The sequence below is a fragment of the Rutidosis leptorrhynchoides genome, chromosome 1 (genome assembly GCF_046630445.1).
Source record: "Rutidosis leptorrhynchoides isolate AG116_Rl617_1_P2 chromosome 1, CSIRO_AGI_Rlap_v1, whole genome shotgun sequence".
Lineage (NCBI taxonomy): Eukaryota > Viridiplantae > Streptophyta > Magnoliopsida > Asterales > Asteraceae > Rutidosis > Rutidosis leptorrhynchoides.
The window spans coordinates 341,125,209-341,137,133 of record NC_092333.1 but is presented as its reverse complement, the minus strand read 5'-3'; the positions used below and the strand labels follow the sequence as shown (position 1 = coordinate 341,137,133).

Here is an 11,925-nt window from a genome sequence, read left to right as displayed (position 1 = left end):
CGGAGGTCTGTTGCAAACAATCTCTTTATCTGTCGAACATAGAGAAGGAGGACTTTCTCTACTCTTGTGAGTGTTTCACTCGGGGTGGTGAAATGACTTCTCTTTGTCCTAGGGTAGAGGAAGGATTGTCTACGTCCCACCTCCCCATACCCTACAAGTGTGGGATTGGGTATTGTTGTTGTTGTTGTTGTTGTATTAGTTAAAATAAAGAAAAAAATTTAATTAATGATGTGACATTTAAAAAACGAGATGTTTTACCGGTGATAGATGGGGATTAGAAGAAACTAAGAAAGAGACAATTTAATAAAATAAAAACAATATATAGGGGATGATTTTCACACACACTTTTTTGATCCTCACACACTAATTTAAAGAAATGGAGTATTATTAAAAGAGTAAAAGGTTAAAATAGGTGTGTGAGGATAAAAAAAAGGGTGTGTTAGAATTAAAGTCTCGTTATAATAAGAGGACCACTACACTATTTCAAATATTACAAGTATATATATTCTATTCTACGGCTTTCAATTGATAATTTATTCAAGTTTCCTTCCATAATAAGCAAAGCAAGACGTTCTCTTTCTCTCCAACAAAATCGCTTTGTTTTATCAGTCCGATTAAAACACACACACAATTCACCGTCTGCACCAACGACAAATCCGGCAGCGTACGTCTCCGCCACCGTAAATTATCAATCTGCTACACTTCCTGTAGTAGTAAGTAAGTACGTTTGTTCATAACTCTTAGTTTTTACTTTCTAATTTACTTAAAATTTCAAATTAAGCTACTGCTTGCAATTAAATTATCGGTTTCGTTACTTTAAATCTTAATTTCTGTACTTGTTATCACGTCCAATAGATACTTGATTTAATGTGCAATTGAACTTTATTTAGACGATAATTTTAATTAATTTTGAATATCAATTTAATGTACGAATTTATATTTATATTTAGAATTTAGATTCGTACTAAAGTTGTTAATTTCGTATTCATTTATTCATTGTGAATATGAAACTAGGATATTGTGGAAGAGCTCTTATCTGGTAAATTGGATGATGGATTGTGTAAGGAAACAGGTTTCATGTGTAATTCTAGACTTGGATGGAACGCTTGTAAATACTGGTAAACGTCTATTTTTGGAAGTATTTAGTTTTGTTTTTTTTAACTCTTTTTGCTTCCAGATGCATATAATTAGGAACTATTAGTTTCTACTTAAAAATAATGATAGGGAGTAATAATAATAATAATTATGCCGTTTATTGTATTATCCCTGATCATGGATATATCCCCCGGCCGTTTTAGTATAATGTACATTTTGTATACTATGAATTTGGTTATAAATAAATTTGCGATTTAATTTATATATATTATATTATATATGATTATGTATAAGAATCTGCTAATCATGACAGATGGCCTTGTAACTGAAGTTTTGAAAGTTGACTTGGTTAAATACAAGAAGAAATGGGATGGGAGAGAGGCTCTAAAGATTATTGGGAAAACACCGTTAGAAGCTGCAGCCGCTGTTGTTGAAGAGTATCAACTTCCTTTGTCAAAAGAAGATTTGCTATCAGAACTCACCCCGATGTTCGCTGATCAGTAATTATCCCCATCATTGCTGTTACTCTTCACCACTGTTTTAAAGTTCGTCCGATTCGGCCGACACGTCGGTTTTGGGACTAGCCCGTCCCGACTCACCCAAAAACACCTTAAAAGTCGGTCAACGCTAAAAATTTGGGTCAAATTCGACTGACTCGTCCTCGACTCACGACTTTTACAACCATGCTTTTCACGCATTTAGCAAAAATTTGGATAAAACTGATTGAAAAACTAAGTTATGAAAAGCTAACTTTTACGGGAGCAACTGCTTTTCTTTAGCTATGTTTATGATTTAGTTAGTATCTGATTATGCTATGTAAATTGTTAGATGGTGCAACCTTAAAGCACTACCAGGTGCTTATCGTTTGGTTAAACATTTGAAGCGACATGGAGTTCAAATGGCATTGGCTTCCAACTCTCCAAGAGATAGCATTGAAACAAAATTAAGCTATCATCCGTGTAAGTATAAACGTATTTTGATAAACCAACTGAAGTTATCTTTTTAAACAATGTGTGTGAAGGATTAATGTGCAAGGTACAACATATAACTATATGGCCAAATTCATTTGAGCCTTCGGGGTCACACACATATACACCGAGACGTCAAATAAATATATATATGATGTATATATATTACTCAAGTAACAAAATAGTAAATCGAAATTAATTCATTTACTATTCATATGAATAGTAAATGAAACGAAATTAATTAATTTACTATTCACATGAAAGTGACATGATAGAAATTATTAATTATAAGTTTCATAAACTACCCCTGAAGTATTTGAGAAATACGACTTTATGATATTACGTAAATCAAATTCAATATCCTAAATTGGATTTTTTCAAAAAGTAAAGATTCTTTCAAAAAGTAAAATATTCACGGATTGATATAAGGTTCACGGGTGTTTCTAAAGTGTAATATATATTCCTTTCTTTTGCCTTCATAAGAAGATACGAGAGAATTAAAAAGAGAGTAAGTAAGAATATCATTTTGAGTTCATAATATTAATCAAAGGTTGATTAATTATTACTTGGGTTTGGACTAGCATCCATTGACGTTGTTTGAAGTGTAGTGTGGACTATCCTAAGAGACGGTCATATTTTTGATCGTAAGTTTCTCTCCGTCTCATCAATTTCTCCAAGAAAGGTATATCGTTAACTCCTCCTTTATTTTATATTCATGACAATTATTATGGTGTAACTGGATCACTGGGAAAGATTAATTGTGTGCATGTTTCATTAAATAAGTGAAAATTTAATCTTGTATAAATTTTGTTCATAAAATAATTAAAGATTATTATTTTAACTATCCGCTGCGTTAATCTGATTTGGTAAAAGTACACACGATTTTCCAACAGTGGTATCCGAGCCGCTTTTACACCATCTTAATTGTCGCGTGATTTTCTTTAAATTTAGCTTTGTGGTGAATTGGTAAAAGTCGAAACCTTTTTGGTTTTTAAAGTCAACGCGGTTGATTTAGACATAACCTCATGACGCACAAATATGATTGAAAGAATATCACTATTTTAAATTGTAGATTTAATTGTTATGGCTTGAATATTTATTATAATTATTGATTGTTATATTCCATGGTTATACACATGCATTGTAACCATGGACAAGCCATATATAGGTTTTAATAATGTAGTTATTAAAATTGTGATTGCATACATAGCCCGTAATGCCCCGACCTATGTGATTGTTGTGATTGTTGATTACGGCAATATTATATCATGTTGATTATTTATTTTATTAGAAAGGCCATTTTGAAGCCAAAGTTGTATTGTATTTATTTTTCATTTTCATAGTACTGTTTTTAAGTTTATTCTAAATTGTAAAAGTATTAGATTAGTTATATTTTTCAATTTTAAATAAATGTAACAAGATGAAAATTGAAGATAAGGATGCAACGCGAAGTTTGACTTAGAAGATGGCGAACAGGTCAATTTGACAACGATGGCGTTTGTCAAGTTTTCACTTGATTCTTGAATTAAGTGGGAGCTACGATATTACCCTTAGTTTGACCTCTTGATCTCATGTCGGCTCATGGGATCAAGCATAGGATTTTTGGGCTAGGCTATGTGTGTGTGATGCATAGTTGTGTTTTATTTTACGCATTTATATTTAATGGTTGATTATAATATATGCTAAATGTTTTTGATGAAAACATTAAATAAAACCGGTAACGAGTTTCAAATATTAAAATTGATGATTTTAAAAGGTTAAACTCTAACGAGTTTAAAGTTAAATAATTTTGAGACTCAAATTATATATATGTTTTTTGATGAAAACATTAACTAAAACTCTAAACGAGTTTCAAAGATTAAAATTGATGATTTTAAAATAAGTTAAACTCTAACGAGTTTAATGTTAAATGATTTTGAAACTCAAATAAAATATATGGACGACATCTTTTAAAACTGTTTTAAAACGATACACGTTTGTGTATTTGTTATTTTTATATCCTATAAATTAAATAACAAATTAGATCACAAACATAATCGACATATACAATTGGTTAAAATGTTTTTTAACTAATAGTGTAACGAATCTTGTGTGCATGCATTATTCGTTGACACAAACTTTTTCCAAAATACCCGTTAAATTTAAGTCATGCCATCCAATGAGCTTGCAAACACTCCTCGTTATTTTTCTGATCTAGTGAGACTAGGCTGAATTATAGCCACGAGGTGGATTTTTCGATCTAGTGAGACTAGCGTGAATTTCCACTGTTTTCAAATTGGACGACTTAATCGTATTCACGGTGAGACCTGAGTTCGAGGCAAGGATGAGATAAACATGTTAGTAGATAATAGTGGTTTGTTGAACTACACATATCTCAAGGTCTCATAAAGATCTAAGAGTTGCACTTGTAATGCAATTGGTACCCGTTACCTACCAATAGACTCCATAACTGCTAGCTGATCAACAGATGTGGCTATGGAACCTCTATGTGGATCTTAGGCTTTCGTAAATTAATTGTTTTTTTAAAATATTATAAAAAAAACTTGGGTAGTTAATTTATTAAAGCTCAATATCGAAAATACTAAATTGAATCTTATATCTATTGTAGATGTCAAATAATCAAAACGTAAACCAAAACACACTTCCTTCTTTGTTGGAGAAGGATAAACTCAATGTTCAAACTTCCTAGACTGACACTGCAACCTGAGAATTGTTCTCAAGCATACATGGAAGTTGAACAAAATTTAGAACCCTTATTCATACTTCCTGTTGTGGCAGTTGCTGCTGCTCAGCAAAATTCCTATCGGATGTTGTTCGATGATCAGGAAGAAATATGATTGAAGGGTGAAAAAGAATAAGCCGAATATTTTGTGGAAGGAAAATGACAAATCATTTGCTAGGTAAAATATTCCACCTTCCAAGAAGGAAAGCCCAACAAAAGACGCCGAATGTTTCTATTGTGGAAAGGTTGGCAATTGGAGAAGGAAGTTGTCCTATCTTCCAATCTGAGCTGAGAAAAGGCAACGCTGGTGAGACTAGCAAATCAGGTATATTCCATAAATAGTTATATACTTCTTCTAGTGATTCCTATATCTTTGTTAACTGGTTGTGGCCTTCACACCTGTAACAATATGAAGGGAATGAGAAGAAGTAATAGACTAAAGAAAGGCACACTGGATTTACAAGTAGGCAAGGGGGATCAAGCTTTTGTTAAAGCTATTGGTACCTCTGAACTTACTTCTCTAAGTGGTCTTATTGTTTTGTTGGAACAATAGCATTATGCTCTCAATACTGCGAGCGACATAGTTTGAAAGATGCTAGTTTTGAACTTGCATTTACACACTTAGATATTTCAGTTTCTAAGGATAATATATTTATCTTAATACCTATCAACGTGATGGTATTTTTGAAATTGATATGCATAGTGTAATTTCAAATGAGAATTCTGTGTATACCTACATCGCCAAAGTCTTCAAGCAAGACTTGAATAAGACCTATCTATGACATTGTCATATGAGTCATATAAACAAACAATGCATTTCAAAACTCCAGTCTAATGGACTTTTGGAATCAATTGGCTCTGAGTCATTTGATGTATGCGAGTCATGTTTATGTGAAAAGATGACAAATGCTTCTTTCTCCGATTTAGGTAAAAGAGCTAAAGATCTTTTAGGACTAATACATACTGTTGTATGTAGCCCTTTAAGAACAATGTATAGATTTAGTTAATTTTACTTCATTACATTTACTGATGAGTACAGTAGCTATGATTATGTTCACTTGCTGAAACATAAACATACAACTATTTTACCATTCAAAAGTATTCCAAAATGAAGTAGATAATCAGCTTGGAAAGACCATTAAAGCACTTCGCTCCGATGGAGTAAGTGAGTTTATGAGTCAAGAGTTTTTGGACCACCTAAAGAATTGTGGGATTGTCTCATGGTTCACTCTACCTTACACACCACAACATGATGGTGTGTCTGAGTAAGAGGAATCAACTTTACTTGATATAGTTTGATTTATGATGAGTCTGATTTCTCTACTACCGTCTTTTAGGGATATGTATGAGAGTCTGATGCAGGCATACTCAATGTGATTCCAACTATGAAGGTAGAAAAGACACCATATGAGTTATGGCATGGGAAGAATCCCAAGTTGTCTTATCTCAAAGTCTGGGGTTGTGAAGCGTATGTGAAGCATGACACTTCAAACAAATTAGTACCCAGAACTATCCAATGTTACTTTGTATGATACATAAAGGAAACAATATGTTACTACTTTTACTACCAAGCTGAAGACAACGTGTTTTCTGCTCGGTCTACTGAATTCCTAGAAAGAGATCTTCTCTTACAAGAAGTCAGTGGGAGTAAAGTAGATCTTGAAGAAATTCAAGTACTTTAAAGTAACATACCTTCAATAAGCACTAGCAATCCACACGTTGAAACTGAGCACACTGTTGGTAATCCAGAACGTGTTACACCTGCACTTTATAGATCTAGTAGAGCTCATCGGCTTATGAGGTTTAATTATCTGATTAATTCAGATAAACCTCAACTAAGGGATTTTGATAAACCCTCTAGCTGTGTGAGGCCATATCAGATCCTGAATCTGAAAATGACTAGATTCTATGAATACAGATATGCAGTCCATGAAGGATAATCAAGTATGAGACTTGATTGATCTTCTACCCAATTGTAAGACAATGAGGTAAAAATGGGTCTTCAAAGGAAGACTGATATGGACGGTAATGTAAACACTTTTAAAGCTCGATTGGTGACAAAAGGTTATGATGAAAGTTTTTCACCAGTTGTGAGCCCTAAAACAATTAGGATACTTATTGCCATGGTTACTTTTCATGATAATAAAATATGGCTAATGGATGTCAAAACCGCTTTCCTAAATGGCGACCTAAGCGAGGACGTATATATGGTTCAGCCGGAAGGGTTTATGAATCCTAAGCATCCTAATAAAGTATGCAAACTTCTAAAATCCATTTATGGATAAAAGCAAGCATCCAGGAGCTAGAATCTTAAGTTTAATGAGAAAATCAATTCTCAAAACCAAGATAAGCTCTGAGTTTACATTAGAGCTAGTGGGAGCAGAGTAGTCTTCTTGATCTTATATGTTGATGACATATTACTTATTAGAAATAACATTCCAACTTGCAAGATGTCAAGTCTTGGCTTGAAAAATGTATTTCCATAAAGGATCTTGATGAAGCTACTTATATTATTGGAATGAGGATCTATACAATAGATCCAATTGGCTTATTCGTTTGAATCAAAGTACATACATTATCTTGCAGAGATTTAGCATGCAAAACTCCAAGCATGGAGATTTGCCAATGAAAAAGGGCATAACCGTGAGAAAGTCTCAAAAGTCCTATCACAGCAGATGAGATGAGACAAATGAAATGTATCACATATGCTTCGGCTATATGATCCATTATGTATGCCATGATATGTACTATACTCGATGTTTCATTAGTTTTGAGTTTGACGAGTCATTGTCAACATAATCCAGGTGAAATATATTGGATTGTTGTTAAGAATATTCTTTAGTATTTGTAGAGTACTAATGATATGTTCTTGGTTTACGGTGGTTTGGAAGAAGAGTTAAGTATTAAGTTTTTATACTGATTCTAGTTTCCAAACTGATCAAGATGATTCTCGATCCAGTCACGTTGTTTCTTTGTCATGATGGGCAAGACAGTTGATTGGAAGAGCTCTAGGAAGAGCACTATTGAACAATCTACAACAAAAGCAGAATACATTGTTGATTGATAAGCTGCTCAGAAAGCTGTCTGGATAAGGAAGTTTGTTGTTATACTCAGAGTAATACACAACATTTAACCTTCTATAATATGTACTGTGATAGTTTGAGTGTTAATATACTTTTGAAAGAATCACATGTACATAAAAGTATCTGGCACATTCTTCAAAAGTTTGACTACATTCATTAAGTCATTAAGAGGAATGATATTAGTATTCTTAAAGGTTCATACAAATGATAATGTGCTGACCCGTTCACGAAGCCCATGATGCACAACAAGCATGATGATCATGCTAGTAGTATTGGACTTCGTTATGCTGCTGATCTTTTTCATTTGTAATTTAATATTTGGATATTTTTGGAACATTAAGCAGTTTTATATTAATGAACTGACATACTTGATATGGTCGTTTTCATTTATATCACTGTGTTCTATATTAGCATGTTTAATCCATGAATAATTGTTGATTATTCAAAATCTCCATAATCGGTCATGTTATGGGAATAACATGAATTAAGATTAATGTGAAATTTTGGTTATATTCATTGATGATGAATAGTTAACTTGTTGAGACCAAAATTCATATGTATTCATTGATGATGAATATTGGAATGACCCAACCATGAGATGTCACTATATGGATCGTAGTCAGTAGTGAATCTTTTAGTGATTATGTCTTTGTGTCCTTAGACTTGAGATGCACGCCCGTCTTGATGAGTGTAGCATTGTACTTTGATATGGTTAAACGCTGTCCTGAATAAGGCTGTTATAAAGGCCATCATTGGGTATAATGTAAAGCTCGTGATAGACACGTGTATGCAATATAGGATTTGTTCCTCTAAAATGTTTGGAGTTAGATACTTTTTGAGCTCCTCGATGAATGAATAAGATATTTGTGTGGCCGCACCCAGATGTAATTAAGATGATACTTAATTAATTTGGTGATCTAATTCAGTTCTAAGATCGAGAAATAAAATCGTTAAACAAATGAGAATGACCGATGATCCATATCTCAAGTTTAACTAAAGTATCTGAAACAAAAGGACGAATGACATTTAACACTTACCATAAACAGTTTCGAGAAACTACCCTCACATGAATTTGGGGACAATGACGTGTTGCTAGACGCTTACCATTGTTTGTATAGTTACTTGGTGTTGTGCCATGCACAAGTGGGAGTCTGAAGGATTAATGTGCAAGGTACAACATATAACTATATGGCCAAATTCATTTGAGCCTTCGGGGTCACACACATATACACCGAGACGTCAAATAAATATATATATGATGTATATATATTACTCAAGTAACAAAATAGTAAATCGAAATTAATTCATTTACTATTCATATGAATAGTAAATGAAACGAAATTAATTAATTTACTATTCACATGAAAGTGACATGATAGAAATTATTAATTATAAGTTTCATAAACTACCCCTGAAGTATTTGAGAAATACGACTTTATGATATTACGTAAATCAAATTCAATATCCTAAATTGGATTTTTTCAAAAAGTAAAGATTCTTTCAAAAAGTAAAATATTCACGGATTGATATAAGGTTCACGGGTGTTTCTAAAGTGTAATATATATTCCTTTCTTTTGCCTTCATAAGAAGATACGAGAGAATTAAAAAGAGAGTAAGTAAGAATATCATTTTGAGTTCATAATATTAATCAAAGGTTGATTAATTATTACTTGGGTTTGGACTAGCATCCATTGACGTTGTTTGAAGTGTAGTGTGGACTATCCTAAGAGACGGTCATATTTTTGATCGTAAGTTTCTCTCCGTCTCATCAATTTCTCCAAGAAAGGTATATCGTTAACTCCTCCTTTATTTTATATTCATGACAATTATTATGGTGTAACTGGATCACTGGGAAAGATTAATTGTGTGCATGTTTCATTAAATAAGTGAAAATTTAATCTTGTATAAATTTTGTTCATAAAATAATTAAAGATTATTATTTTAACTATCCGCTGCGTTAATCTGATTTGGTAAAAGTACACACGATTTTCCAACAGTGTGTCATTTTTACTCATGTTAAATTGCTATCTCATTTGTAGCTTTGAAAGAGTCTTTTTCAAGCATTATTGCTGGTGATGAAGTAAAATCAGGCAAGCCATCTCCTGAAATGTAAGATGAAACAATTTGTGTTTTTTATTTTCAATTATTTATAATTAGATTCGAGGTGGATGATCTTCGTCTTGAACTACTTTGTACGTATTTCCGTTATCAGATTCCTCGAAGCAGCCAAGAGGCTAAACATCGATCCTTCTGAGTGTCTGGTCATCGAAGATTCACTGTGAGTGTGTTGACGAACTGAAATAGCTGTTAAACTATATAATGGCATAAAATAATATTTTGAGTAAATTATTTTTGTTAAATAATAATGATTTGTTAAATGTCAGACCGGGTATTGCAGCTGCTAAAGCTGCTGAAATGGAAGTGGTTGCTGTACCATCTCTTCCAAATCATTCCCATCTTTACACTGCAGCCGACGAGGTGATCAATTCACTCCTTGATCTACGTCCTGAAAAGTGGGGCCTACCTCCATTTGAAGATTGTAAATATCTCTCGCCGATTTACTCTTTTTACCGTATATCTGAGATGTTAGCCATCTTTTATTTTATTTTATTTTATTTTATTTTATCATTCTTTCAGGGATAGATGGCACCCTGCCCTTAGAACCTTGGCATATTGGTGGTCCTGTAATTAAAGGTTACGGTCGTGGCTCAAAGGTTCTTGGTATTCCAACAGGTATATATCTTACCATCATTGGGTTAGGTATTTAACCAATTGGGTCCATAAAAAAGTTAAAGAATGGGTCCAATTTAGACCCACTTGAAGCCTAACAAATATATATAAGGTCCATCGGATCGTTAATAGGTCTTTACGAGATTTTTATAATATTATTATTTAGAGGTTTTACGAGATTAAGAAACTTCAAGAAACGGCTCTTGACCTGGCTCCATTCATTTAGACCCAACCCGTTTGACTCATCTAATATTCTGACCCGTTTTACCCAAGACCTGTTTTCCAGGAATAGTTATGATGTAATTATGTATCTTTTAAGTAGAGCTGACAGAATTGACAGGTCGTATGGGTTGGGTAGCGAACCAAAACGGGTTAGTGAGTTTTACATGTTAAAAGCAGGTCAACTTAGGAGGGTTTGACCCAAAACACTTTCTATAAATATTACTCCGTATTACCTATTTACAAAGAACTGGCATCAAATATAAACTACAAAATTCTCTTAATTTACTACTAATAATCTAATTTATGAAAACGTTATTGAAGAGGTTATTATTTTTATGAATATCAATACAATATTAATTTTACTGATCACTAGTTCTGTTTAATGTATCAGCTAATTTATCAGTGGAAGGGTATGCAACTCTTCTTTCTGAACATCCTGCGGGTGTATACTTTGGTTGGGCCAAACTATCAACCCGTGGGTTTTACAAGATGGCTATGAGCATTGGTTGGAACCCATACTTCAATAATGCCGAAAAAACCATAGTGAGTTTGTTATCTAGTTTAAAACCTAATTAAATCTTCAAATCGTCAGTTTTTAAACCATGTTTTCTCTATCATCTTCTTCTAATTCAGGAACCATGGTTGCTTCATAAGTTTGACGAAGATTTTTATGGTGAGGAATTAGATCTTGTTATTGTTGGCTATATTCGGCCTGAGGTATTCTCCCTTTCCTTTGAATACTTGACTTACAGAAACATTAACTCCCATATCATTATCAAATATCAATATCAATACCTATTTATAGGAATAAGGATTATATCAGTCTGATAAGACTAATTATTGGATAATGACAGGCGAACTTCACATCACTCGAAAGCCTTGTAGCAAAAATACATGAAGATGGTAAAACTGCTGCGAATGCACTTGAACTTCCTTTATACGCCAAGTACAAAGACGAGAGATACTTCAAAAGCATTGCGCTTGGTCACAACAGTCATTTGTGACACTGATTTATACAGTAATTGTTTAATGATATAATACGTGAAACAATGTACCATTTGCAATTTTGATTGTGAATAAACACCTCTGAAACTTTAATTCGTGC

The 11,925-nt window shown here is 33.1% G+C and overlaps 1 protein-coding gene across 1 annotated transcript; it reads left to right on the top strand.

The window, feature by feature from the left end:
* Positions 1 to 624: 624 nt before the first annotated feature.
* Positions 625 to 11,925, top strand: LOC139870478 (bifunctional riboflavin kinase/FMN phosphatase-like). The gene is made up of 11 exons (XM_071858278.1): positions 625 to 717; positions 1,015 to 1,118; positions 1,409 to 1,595; positions 1,924 to 2,054; positions 9,908 to 9,977; positions 10,081 to 10,146; positions 10,253 to 10,407; positions 10,506 to 10,601; positions 11,212 to 11,363; positions 11,454 to 11,537; positions 11,675 to 11,925. Exons 2-11 carry the CDS (start codon positions 1,049 to 1,051, stop codon positions 11,822 to 11,824), a joined length of 1,161 nt encoding a protein of 386 aa, XP_071714379.1. The 5' UTR covers positions 625 to 717; positions 1,015 to 1,048; the 3' UTR covers positions 11,825 to 11,925.